We start from the raw sequence: 20,750 nt of genomic DNA, 5'->3' as shown, positions 1-20,750 counted from the left end.
TTGTAGACTCATTAACCATGGTGGCGATTTGAAACAGTGTCTAGCATATTTGAAGGCCTGCGTCTTTGTATGGCTGTCTGAATTACACATTTAAATATACTGTAACACAACCTTCCTTGCTTATAATTTTCTTTGGTCGTCACAGAGTAATTTGTGTACGGAGGCAAATGCTTGGCTTCGAGCATCTTGGATGCAAAGACTTTGAGGCTCATTCCGCATTTTCAATTAAGACTGCTGGCAAAACACTTACCTTAGGTTAACTGAATATTATTAGTGCAGGGCTAGTAATCGGCTGATTCGGCATATGTGCTTTTTCTGCACATCAGCATTTTACTTTTTTTAAGAAACACTCCATTTTCATGGTTGTGCTACTCATTTCAGAGTAACATATCCTCTGCTGGGATTACTTCCTTTGGAAATCTACCCCAAGGCATTTTATATTTCTATCTGGAATGCTAAAAAAAGAAGAAGAAATAAATGTAGCATTTGGGGTGAAAAACTCACAATCAAAACCAAATTTTCACAACGTGAAATTTGGATGTCTTACAATTTCTTATCTTTTTTTCCCCATTTGTTCTCAGATTCATTTTTCTGCATGTTAGTTTAAAGACCAGGGAAGACACAGTTGTCATACCATATTCTGGAAGATTCACTGGTTAACCAAATATGATTATAGTAGCATACATACATTTTGTCTTTGGTTAATATTTATCCTTTAGCTGTTGTATTCTCTCCCACTGTCATACGGAGAGTCCAAGCCTGAGGGTAAATCCATAGTTCACCACATTTCTTTTATTTACCACACAGTGTGTCAGCTATGGGCATGCAATGCATGTCAACAGTTTAGCCATTAGATGTTAAACAACTTATACCAATTTCCCTCCCAAGAAAGAATCCAACTTGACTTATGCAAAACCCTGTGACCCCTAAGAACCTTTCCTAAGGTGCATAATGCTGACCGCTGCTCTTTACCTACCTTTCAGATGAGCATGGCAAACAAATCTATAGCAGCATTTTGCATGTAAAAACCTAATTTCCACAGTGCAAAGGAGATGAAATTCAAATTGGGAAGAGTCAAATGACCCAACCGCCCTGGAGCAGTGGGAATTTGAGTGAGTCAGAGAAGAGCTCCAGGCTAAAGCAGACTGTATACTTTGGTTCAGAAACACCATTTGGTCAGATTACATGAACAAAAGGACATGTTTGCACAGTAAAGCTGCACTGGATGTGATGTGAATGGGCATGTCAACATAGTGGGATGCTGATCACACTGGTCTGTCTAACATGGAGCTAATATATTCTTAAACAATACTCTTAAGATAGCCTGCAAAACACATCTGAATTAATTTCACTAGATAACAGCCAGTTTGGTAGCATAGAAGACATGCTGCATTAAAGCATGTGGAAAACAGCATGAGACACAGATCCTGAAAATATAATGACAGGACAGAGGCATCAGACAGAAGAGATATTAAACAAGAGAGAATGACAGTGTGGGGAGGGACTGACAGAATCAAAGTACAAATCAGTTTTTGGGTACATGTGTCAGAAAAATTAAAATAATTTTTTTTAAAGGGTCAAAAGTGATAATTCAGTTTTTGGAATTTCTTCAGATGCTCATCCTTTTCCTCTTGGGTATATGTGCTCATTTATCAAATTAAGTGTAAGAGTGGCATTAGTTCGGATGCTTTGGGGGAAACACCTCTTAAGCTTAAGAAGGTTCATAAAATGTACCTTATAAACAATTTAGCTCCTGAAATGCCATTCGGCATTCAGCGAGGTTAAAAACTAATGAGCAAAGACCTTAAAGGGAATAGTGTTAATTATAATTTTAAAAGATACTGCAAAACTAATTTCTCGCCCAGTTTTTTTGTTTGTTTGATTTTTCTACTTTGATACAAAATAAAAGTTAAATGAACAAAATTCCAGTGGAATTGGTTTTCTCCCAGTAAATGTCCTGTTCAGATGTGCTCTGGAGAAAAATAAGATGTCGCCACTCTTTAAGCGTTCTCCCCGCGCCCTGCCGTACTGTTTAATTCCATTTATTTAGACCTCTGCTCTGCTACTTTGGAGGCTTGATTAGAATGAGAATCTTAGCCATCAGGGCTAGACATGTAGCATCTCTAGGGAATCATCTGACTGACAAAGATTGAGTGGATGTCCTTCCCTGAAAGACAACTGGCTGATTTGTTAATTTCAAAATACAATTTGACGGTAACACACTTACCGTACACATGCACACTAGGATGCACGTACGCTTCTACAGGCAGATGTGCTTCAGACCTTTCAGTGTTTCAACAACGGATATGCAGGCCCAAGAGAAATAAACAGATATGTCACTTTCTATTTAGCTCAAAAACACGGTGGCTGTCTATCATCTCGACGTGTCATTTTTTGAGTGTGTGAACGAGACTTTGCATTTCATCTGATGTAGAAGTGGGGAAAAGGGCGGGGAGGCAAAAGATTTCATGGGTGGAACAAAAAAGGTAAACAGTATACAGTAGCTTCAACACTTCAAAAATCTCATTTCTCCATGGCAGCTTTACAGTTACAAAAATACAGATTAATGCCCTAATCCATAAAGCATTATAATTTTTTTTCTCCTTAAACAGTTGATAACCATGAAAATTACTCATAACCTCTAAATTGCATTTTTCGTTCCTATACTCTCAGTTTTGGATTGATTCTCAATCTGCTCCTAGTAATTTTTAAGCCTTCAAGCTTCAAAGGTCACTTTGTAACCAAACCTAATTAATTAAATTAGTTTGGAGCTGCTGCTTTGCTGCGCAGTGTAAGATGAGCTTGAGCTTTGACGAGCAGACATGAAAAAGTTCTGGATAAATAAGATTTATTGCCTTTTCTCACTTGAAAGGAAACTGTTGGCTGCCTTGAATAATCCTGTCTCTTGAAAGTCAGAATAACATGAAAATCAGTCCTTTATACTTACAATACTGCGGCGTAAGTATTGCAATTTCAATAGAAATCTGTTTTTCTTTGTTGCACAGCTAAGTTAAATGATAAGGCCTAACTCACAGGCTTCAGATATATTTTATTAGGACTGAGGCTTTGTGTTATTTTAAACCATACCACAGTTGTAAAATGGCATCTACATAGCTGCATTGATTCCTGTTTTACAGGTTATCAAAGAGGCCATGAAATGTAAAAGAAAAAACATCCACCCATTTTGAATATCAGAATAATGGGAGTTGGGTGGCATAACTCAGTATGTAAACATTTTGAAGTCCTTGAAGCTTTTAAACTGCTTTGTGGCTCTGTTGACATCTGTGTAAAATCTGCTAAACTGAGACAAAGACTAAATTTACTAAAGACTAAAAGAAGAAAAGAAAAATGCAGGAGCAGGGTTACAAATAAGTGAGTTTGACAGAGTTTTGTATGGTCTGCTCATCGTCTCTGCCGTACACTAAAAGCTTGAGGCATTATCTACTGCTAGAATGAGCTATATGGATTTTCATATTTTCTCTGAACTACCTATTGCGACTCCAAGAGTGTAATAGAGGTGCGGTACTCCTTTAATTACAAATATTTTTAGCGCAGAGATCCGAATGCCATTAAACAGTCACTAGAGGACAAACTATCCGCCTGAATCTAAGGTTATTTGAAGTCATCGCCGATGTGTTACCCTGCTGGAGCTCAGCAGAGCAAAGTAAAAGCGGTTCAGTGTGTTTCTCCATTTGTTGTTCAGCGGGAACGACTCTGTGTGCTGAAAACAAGTGAGCGCCGGCAATTTAAAATATCAATGTGGCAGCACACCACTTGACAATCGTTTACAACAGCACGACAATGGCCTTAGTCCCCGCCCATGGGCCTGATGGGCTAATGGTAAGTCCTCCTGTGGCACTCATTGGACAGATCGTTCTCCAACGGAGAAAAGCCTGTTTGATGTCAGTCAGCTCGATCAAGTGGACACAATCAAATGTTTGGGCCCAGACTGGATTTTTAACACGTGTGGTGACTGTGCTCCAGCTGAAGGAAGCAATACCCTTTAATAGATTGCCCACATGACACCCATCAGTCACACAGATTATTTCCTCATGACTACATATGACCCACACATAAACTGCATTATTACTTGAAGACAGAATGACCTTGACTGCTATATGATGAAGATGACCTGAAATTAAGAATGTGGGTGATTTACAGGCAGCAACATGCGATTAATGTTATACTTTGTTTCAGCTCACTTTCAGTTCCTTTCAAGCTTGTCCTTTTGACTGGGGATTATGGTCATAGCTGATATAAAGAGACTCTTAAACCCAGAGAAAAAAAGACTTCCCTCTCTCCAGAGTCTTTTAAGATTATGCCCCCTGTGGGTGCACTGTGGGTTTAAGAGCGTAAGAGCCCTTCACTAGACATCACATCTCCGCATGCATCAGCTCTGTGCAGGGATGTCACAAAACAAAGCATGTTGATTTTTGTTTTGTTTTGTTTTGTCTGTAAGAGGGCAGGGGGGCTTTTCTGGTCTGCTTTTAACTACTTGAGAATTTGGGATGTGAATGACACAAGCTGTAAGACTAAAAAATAAAGAATGGAAATGTTCCTACCTCAAAATGAAGTAGTCATAATGTCATTTACAGTCTTTGTAATTTGTTTAGATATATATATATATGTAGTATTTTTTTCTACAAAAATAATCCAGGTTAATGTTTGTCCTACAAAATGGAGGATTGTGAGCACTGGAAGTACAAATTTATTTGCCTGTTTACCTCCTTTACCCCCATTGCTCCATTGTTATTCTTTGCTCCTACTCATCATGTTCTTAGGCGGAATGCAAATCTGTTATCCTCTGATTCGGGCCGCAGAGGGGTTGTTTTTGTGTGTAGCTGTTAGTTGCACTGATGAAAAGACCACCTGTCATCTGCTGGCCCTTTGATTAGATTAGGAGGTCAGAAGGATGGATTAAATTGATATAAAATAGACTAGGCCCTCATACAGTGCTTACTGTGTCATTACAAGAGCTCTGATCCAGATGTATTAAGCATTTCTCGTACTCATGTGGAGTCCATCCCTGTAGTACGGATTTTAATATCAGTCATTACTAATAAGAAAAAAATATAGGATATACAATTTATAATGTGCCAACTTGATTCATATAAATTGTGTTTTCAATAAATCGTCCAGGGTCTAATAGTTAAATACGGGATTCATAAAACCTATATCACCTCAATGATAGAATCACAGGCTGAGATGATAAAGACATGGGCTGATGGTTTTCTATTCTGTTCAGTTCAATTCAGTTTTATTTATATAGCACTAAATCACATTAACAGTCACCTGTCAGGTCCTTAATATTGTAAGGTAAAGACCCTATAACAATACAAAGAAAACCCTAACAATCAGATCACCCCTACATGAGAAAACACTTGGCCACTGTGGGGAGGAAAAGCTCAGTTTTAACAGGAAGAAACCTTCGGCATAGCCAACTTTATGCTTCGTTTTAAGTCTAATCTTAAAGGTAGAAAGGGTATCTGTGTCCCGAATCCAAACTGGGAGAGTTGGAAGTTCCATATACGAGGGACTTGAAAGCTGAAAGATCTGCCTTCTATTCTACTTTTAAATACCACTTCTTTCTACCTTAAACAGTTATCTCTAACAAACAAAGGCAGCCTGTCAATCTCTCAGTATGCAATAAAAAATTCTAAAAAGCAATATAGTTTATCCAGTATGTATGTGAATTATTTACAGATCTTGCTTACCTGCAGATGACACTGGAAAAATGGTATTTAAATCCATGTCAGTGTTATAGCATTATAAGAAAGAAAGAAAGAAAGGAAGAAATGTTTCATTGTGTTGGATTCTGATTTTGTCTTTTAAAACTGATCATTTTCCTTTATTAGTTTCATGTTTCTTTTCCGGCAATTATCCATTTTTTCCTCTCTCCTCCTTTCCCACCTTTATTCATTATCTGGACATATAAAAAGGTTCTGTTTTAAATATCAGACACCGAGCAGTACTCAGACTTGTACAGCGTTAATTATAGTAGCTGTGGATTAACAACTTACCGTGCTGGGAATTTAAACTGAATTAAAAGCAGGAACAAGGCTGATAAATTGCACAGTCAAAACAACCATTTGTATGACTAGGTGGTTCATAACTAGCTAACTGCTTTGACAGGTTACTATTTTTGATAAAGACCTGATCCGGTCCCAGACAAAGGGTTTGTTTTTTTTATTTTTAGTTGGTAAGCTGACAGTCGTGCCAAGTTTATACAAATGCGGCGGTGCACACATGAGGATGCAATGCTGTAAACAAAACAAGCGATTCAATAATTTGAGTCATGACTCATTTCATATATGTGTTCCTAACATTTTCTCAAGATTACCAATCTTATGCAAGAATTAGTCACATACAAAATTGCAAACACCAGAGTCATTTGGATTGCACATGAAACAATTTTTAATTTTTATTCTATCTTTATTGAACTAAGTCAGTTTAATATCCATATGTAAGTGTTGGCAATGGTTGAGTGAAATCATTGCAAGCACGTTGGTGTCATGTATGCTGCTGTTAGTCTGTCAGCTCTCTCCCTTTAAAGAGGTCATTCGCTGTGAGCCACGTGTGAGAAAGGCCAGCAGCCGGACAATGTCCTGAAATGACTCTCTGGCATTTTCGATTTTCAAGAGTTCCCATGTGAAAACATCTCTGGAGTAATGGAGAAGTTCATGACGCTGAAAACTATTTACCTTAAAATGTTTAAATGAAAAAATAATGTGTACACTTTCTGATGAAAATTGTAGAGCTGTACTATATACTCCATTATCACATGAAGAGAGAACACAACCAACTAAGATATTTTATATCTATAGACACTCTTGTCCCCTGTTAACTCCATGTTAAATGGTAAATGGTAAAAGGCCTGTATTTGTATAGCGCTTGCGCTTTACACTACAATCGGTCATCCACCCATTCACACACACTGGTGATGGCAAGCTACATGTTAAGTAAAAATATTTGCAGAAACTGGTATATCCCACCTTTCATTTCAGTTTAGTTCATTTCAGTTTAATTTATATAGTGCCAAATCACAACAACAGGCGCCTCAAGGTGCTTTATATTGTAAGGTAAAAACCCTACAATAATACAGAGAAAACCCAGACAATCAAACAACCACCAATGAGTAAGCACTTGGCGAGAGTGGGAAAGAAAAACTCCCTTTTAACAAGAAGAAAACTCCAACAGAACAAGGCTCAGAGTGGGCAGACATCTGATGTGACTGGCTGGGAGGGTCCCAGCTATTATAAGGTGAGAGACGGGGTACACCCTGGACTGGTCGCAGGGCTAACACAGAGACACACAACCGTTCACATCGCATTCACATCTATAGGCAATTTAGAAACACAATTTAGAAGCCAGAGTACTCGGAGGAGAAACACGCTGAAGCGCCTAACTCTAGGTTACTGGTGACCCGGTGGATATTAAAATGGTTTTCTGAACAGCAACAAAGTCAAGTACAAGATGTGGAATACTGTTACACATGAACCTTGCTTGCCCTGTATGAAAAAAATTCCCCTTTATTAAATATTTAACATGCATAACTAGGAGAACTTGTCAGTAAGCATGCAGTGCATTTGGCTATTTTATGGTGCCTTGCATCATATCTCCTTGAGTGAGTGACTATGAATCTAATTCCCCTTTAATAAAAACTGGATACTAATGAATCATACGGCTTTGGTGGTGAATGTTAATCTGGTCTTCATTCATTCACCGAGAAAAGCTTACAGATTCCAAAATCCACTTCTAAAGAATCCAAAAAAGGGATGTACAAAAGGACAAAGGTCTTAACAGGGAGGAGGGGCTGAAAGTGCAGTTTTTGTTTGTGAATGTCTGCATAATTTGTAGCTACAGAGATCTCCTCCTATTCTCATTCTAATTGGAGCTGCACCCTCTCCCATGGCAGCTCTGGTTCCCAGAGTGAAGACCCAAGCCTCCCAGACTCTCACTCAGGCACACAGCCACCCAGACAGCCAGGCTGAGAGAGAGCGATGGAGGGAGGAGTCTAGTAGTGGAGCTCTATCCCCTGACAGGGTCTGCTGTGGTAGAGCAACAGAGAGAGAGCGAGAGAGAGAGAGAGAGAGAGAGAGCGGGCAAGTGAGGGCTGAAGGCACTCAGAATGGATGGGCAAAGAGAAACCGTGCGAGCGACAGAGGCAGAGTGAGCGAGTGTGTATTCTCAGAGTCAGCTGCGAAGACAGAAAGTCTACAAGCTCACACCACAAAGAGAGCGCGCAAAGGCAGAGCTGACAACCGGCTACACTCAAGAGTGACACACAGAGGGAAAAGACACAGAGAGACAGGAGAGGGAGAGAGAAGAAGAAGGACCAGAAGAAGAGGAGGACAGAAGACAGACAACCAGCTTTCCTCTGGTAAAACAAGACTCCACTGAGGGACTGTAGCATCCCCCCCCCCCCCCCCCCCCAACCACCCCCCAGCAGCACAGAGGAGCACTGTCTCATCTCGTGCATGTGTTTGTGCCTGCCAACTTCAATTTCACACTCGCCTACTGTTTTTCGTAGGTTTTGCCCCTCTCCACTCCGCAGTCATGATCCTCTGGGTCCTTCTGCTGCTCCCGTGGATCTCCGGACATGGTAAGTTTTTTTTCACGTTAAAGTTGCTAATTCATCACGTCTCTCGTTCTCATGATTGCTGTGTGTGTGTTTGTGTGTGACTGGCTGGCTGAGAACTGTGTCTCTATACCCATGTCTTGCTGCTGCGACGTCTTTCTTGCGCTTGTTGCTGTGCCATCTGCGTTCTTTTCTTTCTTCCTTTTTAAAAAAAAAACAAAAACCTGTTTCTGATATAGCGCTCCCGTGTGCGCTGTTATGTCTGATGCAGAATGAGAAAGGAGAAAATTAAGAGCGAGAGAGAGAAAGAAGAAGAAGAACGGAAAAAACAAAGTCTGTATGACTGTAGTGGGGGTTAAATAAATAGGAGAAGCTGCAAATAGTTGCAGTTTGCACTTTTCTCCATCAGTTGCTCATAGCTGTTCAGGCAAGACAAGTTAAATACTTCCTATGCGGGCTTGTTATTCCTGTCACACACGCAGACACACACAAACAAAGCCCCCTAAACCCAGTCCAGTTCAGTCGAGCGTTCACTCCTGAGTCACATTGTTTTGAACTGACAGCCCTTTCCACATTGACTTCAGCTACAGGGAGGAGGGGGTCTTGGTGAAAAGAATGTAGAGAGAGTTGAAAGTTAACGGTAAAGTGCTTCAGAAGGCAGACCCATGTGGATAGCTTGGCAACCCCAGCCCTTTGGACAGTATCTGCTGTTGTTATTTTTATTCCTAGACAGACTGTTTGTGGACAGAATGAGGATGGATTAGTTGTTTCCCCTGCTTGCCACCAGGTGGTTGTCTTTGGAAAACAATAGAAGTGAGTAAAGTAGTGCACAAGTCTGACTCTGTGTAACACCTCTGTGGCGCTGGGAGACGCAGAGACACACAGAGCTGAATCAGACAGTCAGAGTTCGGCTTGGAAGGTTTGCAGCATCATGCCTCCCCGTTAATGAGCGTGCTGGTTTATACTACACGGGGCAAGAGCCAATAACTCACCACCTCTTTTCAGTGGTTTGACCCCCGTCACATTGGGCTGTATTCTAAAGAGGCAGTGGCTGAACAAATGCCTGTCTGTGTGCCTTTAGTTGTTTCCCACGGGAAGTTGTAATTGTGACCTTTTTATTTTATTTTATTTTTTAAACCACAGCTCAGAAACTGCAAAAAACCCCAATACAAAAAAAACCCTCTGAGATCTCAGTTTGTTGACACATTGTGTGGAAACTGACAGCTCAAAGTTGGTAACATGCTGATAAAACAGCAGCTGTAAATGAAACTTGGTAAACAAGATCATTTTCTTCTGCACTGAATTCAGCTGTTTCACATTATGATTTATAGTCTATAGCATAGGGGGGCGAAAAAAAAATGCACTGCTCGTCAAACGCAGCAATTTGCTGTGATTATATTTCTTTTCAGCTGACTTATTTTTCATGTAGAGGCAAATAGAAAATAATGATATCATAACAGACCTATTTGAAACTGACTGATGGAGCAATTAAGCCCCCTCTCGGCTTCTCTCACGCTTTAACAGGGGGGTAGAGGTTTTGCAGATGAAGCGTCTTTATGGTTTGTGCTCTTCACGACAGCATATGTCTCAGGATACGGTAGCGCTAGTTGTGTAAATTGAAACAACGGGCAGTTGGAGCAGTGAAAGCGCTGTCTCTCTCTCTTTCTCTCTCTTGGCTTTGGGAATGGAAAGTTGTGGTCCATCAAACACCGTAGACGATGCTATTCCTGATTGTGCTGCTTTGCTGTATTCTTTTCCCCTGATTCCATAAGTGTTTCTGTGCCATCTGTGCTTATTGTGATGCAGAAATACATGATCGTTCATTAGTATCTTCCACTTTGTTATGCATCTGCTAAGTATTTTATCTGCAGTTGACTTAAGCTGTATATTCTGACTGTACTTGATTTCCATGTCTTGCTGGTGTAGAGTATAGATAAAACTAAAGCTGTGGAAGACATTCAATACTGAACATTAGAAGATCTCATTTTGTTTTGTTCCTAAATCTCAACATTTTCATTCCCATCATCGCAGGTTTAGCCCCAGTTGTGGGGAACAACTAGCACCAAATCTCATATATACCAATTGGAATGAGACGATTGCTAGAACTGGAATGAGATGGGATTGCTGTGCATTTCAGCACAGTTGGTTATTACCATAATATAAAATACCACTTTCCCTGCCAGGTAAACGGGGGATAACAGCCTACCTTCTCTATTCATGCCTCTGGGGAGAAAAAAGTGCTTCCCTGAAGCTTACTGTTGTTGTACAAATTACGGCTCTGTTTATGTGTCGAGCCGGTGTCAGCAGAAAGCTGCGAAAAACAATCTTGTTTTTATGAACACGGGGGACAGTGGGGAGTTGTGGCCATTGCAGGCATACACTTCGACGCAGCTATCCTGTGAGACAGCGAGAAAGAGAGCAAGAGAGAGAGAGGAGTCAGTCCAAAACGAGTGGCGCTGAGCAGTTTTTCCTTTTTTCTCTCTCTCTCTCTCAACTTTGAGAAGTAAATGGTCCAAAGCGAACAAGACGGAGAGGGGGAGAATAAGGAGAGAGGGAAAGCTGTTGTGAGCTGCTCTCATTCCTGACTGCACTGTTATCGCATCTAGGGCACCTTTTCTTTCGCTGTCACCTCTCCAGCCAGTGACAGATGACACAGCTCCAGTCAGAAATCTGGGAGACAGTCTCCAGGAACACATTCACCTCAGGCCAAACTCTTCCAGGCCCTAGTCCATCCCTTCATACCACCTCCCCCCTCCTCATTTCTCCTGCCGTCTAATACACCATATAGCATCTCTCACATTCTTCAGCCTGTTTGCGATTTCACTCCTCACCTTGCAGTGGCACATTTCCCTGTCATGTACTCACTGAGTGTCCTTCTTTGACTCCTTGTGTTTATTTGAATTTTTTCCCTCTTACTTTGGGTGATTGATTGTCTGTGTAGGGCAAAAGCTGAATATGTTGGAAAGGAACAGTTCCTCCTATTGAATGTGCTAGACTCTGAAGAAAATGACCAAAAGAAAAACTAAACATTGCTAAGTGTACAGCCTTTTTTTTTTTTTATCCCTCTCGTTGCCTATATTTCCCCTGCCCTTTTTCATGTAATTTCCTTTCTCTTCACAATGTGACATCAACATACAAAGTGTCTAGTCTTTTGTCTTCTGTTAGGGTATCTTTAATGTGGGTTTTAGCCACTAGGGGTGTTGCTGCTGCACAGGAATGAAAATCCCAATCTTAAAATCTCCTTAAAATCTGCTGCCCACCCCCGTCACCTTCATTATCTCCCACCACTTAAATATATCTGGTGTCGGAACTCCTGATTTTGCCACCAAGCCAGACTAAGCCGTTTCTTAGTCCTGGAAAGCACGTCTTAGTACCCCCCCAACAGCCCCCTATTTCATTTACTACTGTCTATTAACTGCTGTCTGACGACTCTAAATCCGCTTTTCATGGGCGGCAGGCTTTGATACATATTTCTCCACCAAAGTATAATTAAATGTCTTTTCTATGTCATGTTTGGATATGTGGATTTTTTATAGATGGGAAATCACTCTTGCTTCTCCAGAGAGGGGAGGGAAAGAGGGGAAGAAATACAGCTCATGACTCTGCACAACACTACTCAAACAGAAATACCAATTTTCAGCCTCATTATTATGAATAGTTATTTGTAAGCAACACACTCTGCTGTCTAATGCATGGATTATGACTATAATAACTCAGAGGTAATTAATTATTTTACCCCAGTTCTATTGGAATGCTAAAAACGGCGTAAATTTTCCAACATGCTGTTCTAGAAGTCATATGTTCAGTGGAAATATAACAAGAGCCCCCAAACGCAGGCTGTAATGGTCGTGAGCATTGTCTGTATTTTGAAACGGTACAGGATTACTAAAATGCATGGTACGAGTCGCAAGCACGTCCTTGCCTTGTCCAGGTCATATGACTTTTCCACTAACCGTGACAGTAATGTAGTGAGTGACGGATGATGTCACCAGTTCATGATGGAGCCCAGTGGCATGCAGTCTGTTGCCTTGTTTGTGTTGCATGTCCCATTAAGGCTAGCCAGCTTAAGTCACCTCATCCACTGTGACTCCTGCTCATTTCTATGCCACGATAGATTAAGCCCACTGTAATCCCTCTGAGCCGAGTGCCCTGTTGGATATTTATGGTAATAAGTAAACATATGAATAAATAATCTAAGAGGCTGCTGCTGGACAGCTGGAACTTGTAATGCTTCAATGTTAGGAAATACTTCTGGCATTAAAGAGAGATGCTATTTCTAAGAAAGAAAGAGGGAAAAAAGATTAAAACAGAGTTTTGTTGATTGTTGTTCGACTAGAGAAATGAAAAAAAAATATTTGAAGATAATATTATATTGACGTACACGTTCACAAATATTAAAATGTGAAACCTAAGTGTCGTTTATCCAGTGACTATGGTCTGGATGAAAACCTCATTTTCAGTCTGCCAGGATTCAGGTCAGCCAGGGAAGGGAAAATGATTAGTTCAGTCTTCTTGGAAAACCAGGCAATGATCTGCTCCTCTCATGCCGTCAGTCAGTCTGTCAACAAAATCAAGCTGTTTACTGTTGGGCCTCATTATCTATCTAGACGCTCTTCCCAGTTTTCTTTAGTACCAACCAATCAAAACCCCAAGGCCCTCATCTCCTCTCTTTCCGAGTCTCTGCTGCTGGATCCCATTCCTCTGGGATGAATTTATCCAGATTGGAGCACTCAGCAAAAGGGCATTATCCCGGATTACATGTCTGTTGGGCGGCAGTGTTAAGTAATTCAACCAGATGCTGTTGTGATCGCTGGGTCACCTGTGAAGTCAGGGTTAGCAGCTGCACTTCTTCACTCTGCTCTTTCTTGTCATGTCTCCGTCCCTCTGAGACTTTATCCTCGGAGAACAGGGATAGTGGAAGTTTTTTTAAATAGACCAGTGCAATAATACCACAATATCGATACTTCACTAATGCTGAAGAAGCATGTGGAAGCCCTCTCTAACCCCAGTCAGGATTTTATTTGGTGACAGATTATGGGTTGGATTACCGGCTTCTAAATTGCAGTTTAATGCACAGGAAACAACAGGCTATGCTTTTTTTTTTTTTAAGGCGGCTCTACAGGACTGTGTGTTCAGATGTGGGGGTGCTGTATATAGAGCACTGCTGGATCATACTGTGTTATCTTTCCTTGGAGAGGGTAAACATTGGCATAACTGGGCCTCAAGAAATATATTGATGGGTTTAACGTGACTGTATCCTTCCTCCTTTAATCCGGGTCTTTCCCAGCTGTGGTTTTGATATATTTTTAACTTGCTGCTAGGATCTGTAATTGCTTGCGGAACATAGCTGTTGATAGCTAGATGGGTTCAGACAATGTAAGGATTAGCAGTTTGTTCCTAACTTGTCAGCATACTGCTTTGCAGACCTGAGGCATGAATAAGTCTTTTGTTTAAAACATTCCCACAGAACGACTGCCTGTGATTAGTGTTTATTTTGGCCTACATTTAACCTTAATATATAATTCACAGTCAATTATGTTTTCTTCCCATCATGGTTCTGCAGATTTACTCTACAAATTTCATTTGAGAAAAAAAATCGATCATCTCACTCATAATGTGAGCACAAAGAATATATGTATGTATGTATTTTAAAACTCTCAACATTAGCATGCCTGGGATTAAACCACTGAGCATGACTTAATAGATAAGAAAAGACCACAAGGCTTTGAGATTATCATTTAGTCATTTTCCAGATCATCCTTTTGTTCTCACAGACATCCACTTGTAGAAAGGAGTTTGATCGAACAACACATTTAAGGCAGTTAAACCTGCGTCCAGTACATTAGTAATAAGAAATTATTAACTCAATCTTGTCATTTTGTTACTGGCAACTGAGCAGTTTAGTTAGTTCACAGTTAGTTTGCAACATCAACAAAGTGCATGCATTGTTGTCTCTGTTGCAGTTTGAATCTGAAGAAAATGACAGATTGCTGCTTTGATATTATGATCGGGTGGGCACAGGATTGGATTTTGCTAAAAATCCGAGCATTCCTCATTTTGAGTGTTAGTCACACAAGATTATTTTTTATTTTTAAATAGTTGACTGTCTTGGCCTAACATTTCTGGCCCATTTTTCCTTAGGGTGGTGCTATCTCTGCAAATCTTCACCTCCAAGTTTAATTAAATTGCATGCAAGCATGATGCAGCACAGTACTGCTACCTGTGTTGTTTTACTGCTCAGGGAATTTGTTAGCAAACCAGCCTAGCAATACATCGATTTTATGGTGAAAGGCTGTGCTTGGAAGGGGCCCAGAAGATGCATGTGACGCTTCAGCACAGCAGTCACTTGAGGAATTGGGTTGCTGATCCGATAACAACTTCCTAGTGTTTGGCTGGAAGTTTCTGGGACAGCCCAATATTACACTCGGGTGAACTCGCCCTCCTCCCCTCTCTCCCGTTTGTTCCCTATCTCTTTCTCCTTGTAGCCGTTCCGACATTCTCATGCCAAAGATTCATAACAATGGACTCAAGGAAAAGGTTTTCATACCGGACACTTCACATGCATTCTGTGTCCGCCTGTGTATACATGTGAGTACATAAGCGCACTTTTACTGTGCTCCTGCAATTACAGCTGCAAGCCCTGAATGGCAATATAAATGCAAATCAGCCTTTTAACGTGTACAGGCTCTATCTAAGGAAGAGAGAAGCTTCTCACCTGTGGGTGAATGTTGATGTTGATGTGTCTGCCTGGCATTACAACTGCTGCGCATGTTTTAAAAACTGGCAATGGATAGTAATGTACAGTACTTTAATTTGTAAGTAAACCTTGAGGCTGTTGTAGGTGTCTGGACCCCAATATAATAAAGAACACTCACGGGAACTGCTGTAAAGCATCATTGTGTGGGACAGCCTCCGTAGTGAGATGCCGTCCCTACTTGTGTGCTTCCATTTTCGTAGATACATCTAAATTGTGCTCAACGTTGCTAAATGGATGGGCACAGTGGCTTCTATTTATTAAACGGGGTTGGAAAACAGTTCTCTCTGTGGTACCAGGCACCAGTGGTGAGAGGCATGGCTTTTTGAAAAGCTATTTGATCTGCCACTGATACCCAGAGATGTTTTATTCAGCAAAGCACATCTCACACAATAGCAGCACAAACTTGCTCTTGAGCCAAGCCAAACTTTTGAAATCTACTAGTGGGTGTTGGGGCCTAGGAGTGGGGTGGGGTGGGTGCATGTTTAATGCTGGCATCCACCCCAATACTTTCATACATGATGTAGATGAGCTTTTTTTTCTTTTCTTTTCTTTTTTTTTACCAGATGCCAAATGGGGCTTTGAGCCACCTGCCTGTCCCACTAAAACAATTAAGCAATTGGGAAGAAAGGACTGTTCACTAGTGGGGATCTCAGTGTTAGCATACCCTCCCTTTTCCCAAACTCTTTTAGAACCCCTCGGTGTTGGCACTGTGCCATCTTCTTTCATTTCTATTTATCTTTTGGTTTCTGTGAAAGCAAGAGCAGTTGACGACAGCCTGTGTGTGTGTGAGAGAGTTTTTGAGATGGTAAAACACCATCCCTCTATTGGTCTGTTGGTCTCATGAGACACTTTTATGAAGTGCAACTTTTGTGATTGCGCATTTATAAAGCAAATATGTCAAATTTAAATATAGCCCCCATCCATTTGGGGCTATATTTGACCCTATGACCCTATGCAGCAATATGTTGCTTCAAGTTCTCCTCCCATGCTTATGGCGTGTGAAGGCACCATGCAACACTGTGTTACAGTGGTGACCCTTAAACTTGAATTTGTATCAGAGATCATGGGGTTCAGTGTAGTGCTGCTCCTCTGTGATGAAAATCACAAATGTGCTGAAGTGGTCGAAAAAAATACGTATAATATGCAACATTATGTGGAATCCCAATGAGACCTTTTGATTGCACCTTAAACAGTGGATTACACAGCAAAGCTTCATCTGTCATAATACTCATATGCAAACACACTCAGGCATATATTTTGTTACCTCATTTGCATTATCTGGTTGGCTGAGCACAATAATAGTTAAGAAGACCTTTATACTTTATAAATAAAGGTTTGTATTGATTCTCAAATATTAATATATCCTAATATAAAGAAAACGAACAAAAAACGCCTCTATTGATTTTAGCCTGTGCTTTTGGTGTTTTTTTTTTTACATGGCACTGCTAGGATTCACTCTGCCCACTTTAATACTAGTCCTATTTTTATACGCGGCAATAATTTGGTGTCACAGACAGGATCAGCTAAAGGCAATCCTTATATATTTTCCACTGCTGTGGGTCTCTGCGACAGCACACCTCTTAAGGCCTTTGCTCCTCTTCTGTCTTAAGTCCTTTCTCTTTCTGCTGGGTTCTTTGAGTGGATGACAGAAACCTGATAGAGTAAACAAAGTGAATTAAAGTATAATTAATTTTTAGTGGCCACTCCAATATTCACTTTGCTGATTTGGAGGTTGAAGAGCTCTTGTCGCACTCTCTGATTTTTATTTTATTTTATCAAGTGCAATTTAATATTGTGGAGGCTGGCCTGGGCAATGAAAAAAAAAATGCTAATGCACATTGGGGAGTTTAAATGATTTGCTATCCTTTCAAATCTGTTGGCAGGGGTTTCAATCTGGCTGGCGTCCTGGGGGAATTCACAGTGGTCATTGCTCAATCCCTGGGGGACATTAGCGCAAATCACAAAGGAGCACAGAAGTCATTTCAGTTTTCCACTTTCCTTTGGCCAATGCCCAATGCTAAATGGCAGAGGACTGGCTCACAGTACTGGGAACGGCAAATGCTTTCCCTCTCTCTATATCTAACCTTTTAAACCTGATTTAATCAAATCAAAATACCACAGTGCAGATCCATTTAAGACAACCTGAAGACAAACAGTTGAAGAGGTACCATAAGGCCTTGGCGTGAACCAAGGGCAAGGCCATCCATTATTTCCTGTGCAACCAAGAGCACAGGGACACGGGAAATGCCTTGCGGTGCATGATGATGGACAGACTCCACATCATAGATTGGATTAGAGTGGCAAGAGAGAGAGCCCTAAAAGCTATGGCAGTTTATTGAAGCCTTATCTAAAGCGATAATGTTACTACAGAAAGGCCCATGTAATGACGGATGAGTGGACAGCACCCTGTAAAGAACTGACATCAGGCAAGATAGTATGGCGAATAGGCAAGTCCACTATGGTCAACTCATCTTCCTTTAAGAGCAGGAAATAGGACTTACGGATAGTCACTATAAAATGGACTGTCAGATGCTGGCACCCTGGTTACCCAACAGTGTCATCATCATAGGTGTATCCAGTTTAGAGAGGTACAGTGCTCAGGTCTGCTGCAATTTAGATCCCATTTCATCACTGATAACCACGAGGCATCTGGGGGGAAAAGTGTCATTGCAGAGATTTGTAGAATCCCCGAAGGCAGTGTTTGGTTTCATGATATATGAAATCTACATTTCAAAATTCCTTGTCTTTACACGTAACAGTACTTTTCGAACATGCTGTGGAGTATTGGTGAAGTGGTAAAGTTGTACTTAGGTGAAATTCCTGTTCTTCTTCTTAGCAGTATTGTTCTGGGATGACTAGAGGACATTCTCTCTGCTTTAAGGCAACATTATCCATCTAATAGCAGCCAGATGATAGTAATGACAACACAATGCCTTCCAAGGTAAACAGAGATATCTAGTCCTTAGGAAAGGAAACGAGAGGAGACGACAGAACAACAAAGCCATAAAAAATGGAAATAAATCCATCTCTAAAGGAATGGCCTTCTTGTCAGAAATTAAAACATATCTGTGTCTTGCAGCCCTAATCCCTAATGCCAGCGCATTTGTTGTCTAAGTAGAGTATTTGTGCATATGTGCGAACAAGCACAAATGTGATTATTTTTCACTTTGGCTGTATGCTAATTCTATTACTTTGCATTGTTTGCCTATCTTAGTCTCAACAGCTTTGGTTCAGACTACTTCCAAATGTTTGTTTTCAAAGGATACCGTACTGTTTGCGTTGTGCAAAGTGGCACAGTCATTTAAGTGATTATTCTTTTTCTGAATACCCTTATGTGACTTTTTAGCTCATGTCCCACTATGATCTGGTTGAGAGGAGTCATTGCCCCTGTCCCAAGCCTGTGTGACAGTGGCACAGCAGGACATTAAAAATGCAGCAGAGCATCTAAGGATGATCGTGGCAGCACACAGTTGGATGTTCAGAGTTCTCAACCAAGCCCCCTCCCCATCACCTCCAGTGCATGGCCCCAAAACTTTCCGCAGGTTACTAGTATGTATTATTAATGCAGCTTTCATTAAAAAAGATGCAATTTGCTCAGACCAGCTGCACAACTGCAACACAGCCTCATTTGAAACATGGAGAAGCTCTCTCATAAATATATGTTGGATCTCCTGCAGCCCAAAGACTCTCTTCCAGATGGGTGTGCTCCACACTGAGGGAAGAGTTAATGGTTTGGATTTTGCTGTCAGTCTTCATGAGCAGACTCCTAATGATTTTACATTCCTCCACTAAATGAGATGAGATGTTTAGTATCGGTGCAGTAGGCTGCTTAATATACGTGTTGCATTAGAACGCATTTATTTATTTCAAAACAATCAGTTCCTCTCACTCTTGTTCCTTATTAAATCATTTTTTTTTTCATAACAGTTTTCTTTCAAATACAGAAATAGTAATACTTGTGTCTGGCATTAGCTAAAGGACAGTCCTTAAACCAGAGCCCCATGTGGGTCTGGGGATTGATATTGCTGTTGTTTACTCCAAAGCAGACATCTTTTAGCTTCTCCCTCAGCTCAGATCCTTTTGATCATCACCTCCATATTGGATATAAAATGGAGAATGAACAGCGCTGCTGCACAAGTGACTTTTAGAGTTCTGTGACTCTTTGAAGACTGCCAAACAGTCTTTCATCTCAAAAAACAGCAGCTGCCTCGTACAAAAGAAGTACAGGACGAAATAAGAGAGAAAGGCAGTATCCCGGGCTTGAAAATGAAACAGTGTAGATTGTGGGGTCTCGTTGTGATCGCATTTCCTTTAAGGCCTCCTGTGAGGAAAATGACATGTACTTCATGCAGCATTGATAGCCGGGCATCTGTCAAACAACCGGGGCTTAAGGAAGTGTGTGTGTGCGTATATGTGTGTATGGGGTGGTGGTAGGGGTGGTGGTAAATAAATAAATAAATGAAACAATCTTGACTCAATTTAAAAGGCACAGCAAATGACTGCTTTTCTGAAAGGATCATTTCTTTCAGTTTAAACTTGGCTCAATAGGTAATGCAGAATTTTCAGGCCAAGAGGTCTTGAAGTTTTCCTTCGTGAGAATTTGCAAGTGACTTTCAGTATTATGCCGTTATCGAGTCGATTTGAACAATGCCAGCAACATAAAAAGAAAGGAAAACAGAGACTACAACTTAAATGAGTTATTCTTGAATTAATGAAGGAACAGGATCTGTAGAGTTCCCCCACTGAGACATGAACCAGATTTCAACCCAGAGCTCCCTCGAGGTGACGGCCAGCATTTCTCTGACAGGACATCTGGTCCCAGAGCATGGTCACCAGTGGGTCGATGTCACCACCTTAATTGTAATGTTTCTCTCTTCCTCCATGAAAGAAAAAAAAAAACAAGAAAAAAAGGGGAAAAACTAGGGCGGCTTTCCATAAAAGGAGAAAAGGAAAGGGGGAGCCACTATTTGCTGGGCCGTGTCGGCATGCCACATCATTTAAGCTGACAGCTCTAATAAATTACAGCAACAGATCGCTGTGAACAAACAAAGCTTAATGGAAATAAAGTGAGAATTATCAGCCAAGAAATAAAAGGAAAAAAGAATGAAATTAGTGCAAAGAGAGAGGATGAAAGGATGTCAGGCCTACATAGCACAGGCATTAAATGGGCAAATTGCCACTTTGAAAGATAGGAAATGTTTTGTTCTCATTATTGCTTCCTTTCAAAATGGAGAATAATGAGAGAATCCTGAGCAGACCTAAAATGTCCCTTATCAGACTCCTCAAAATCTGCCTCTCTGCATTGCATTTCTCGTCCCTTTCGTCTTGTTTTGCTGCTGATTTTTCTGCTCTGTAGGACCCTTGCTCCACCAATTCAGCCAAGCCAGAGAAAGCCTGGAAGCCTTTGTCATTAAA

General features: G+C 40.8%; 1 protein-coding gene across 11 annotated transcripts in view; it reads left to right on the top strand.

Annotated features, from left to right (window-relative positions):
* The first annotated feature begins 8,122 nt into the window (after positions 1-8,122).
* kirrel3b (kirre like nephrin family adhesion molecule 3b) overlaps positions 8,123-20,750 on the top strand; it is a 165,964-nt gene continuing 153,336 nt past the window's right edge. For all 11 annotated transcript variants that reach the window (XM_063492878.1, XM_063492875.1, XM_063492874.1 and 8 more), the window contains exons 1-2: positions 8,123-8,380; positions 8,531-8,602. In XM_063492878.1, coding sequence (XP_063348948.1) covers positions 8,557-8,602 — 46 coding nt within the window. In that variant the 5' untranslated portion in view covers positions 8,123-8,380; positions 8,531-8,556. The remainder of the gene's footprint in view (positions 8,381-8,530; positions 8,603-20,750) is intronic.

Source organism: Pelmatolapia mariae, linkage group LG14 (assembly GCF_036321145.2).
Source record: "Pelmatolapia mariae isolate MD_Pm_ZW linkage group LG14, Pm_UMD_F_2, whole genome shotgun sequence".
NCBI lineage: Eukaryota > Metazoa > Chordata > Actinopteri > Cichliformes > Cichlidae > Pelmatolapia > Pelmatolapia mariae.
This window is presented reverse-complemented; position numbering and strand designations above follow the sequence as displayed.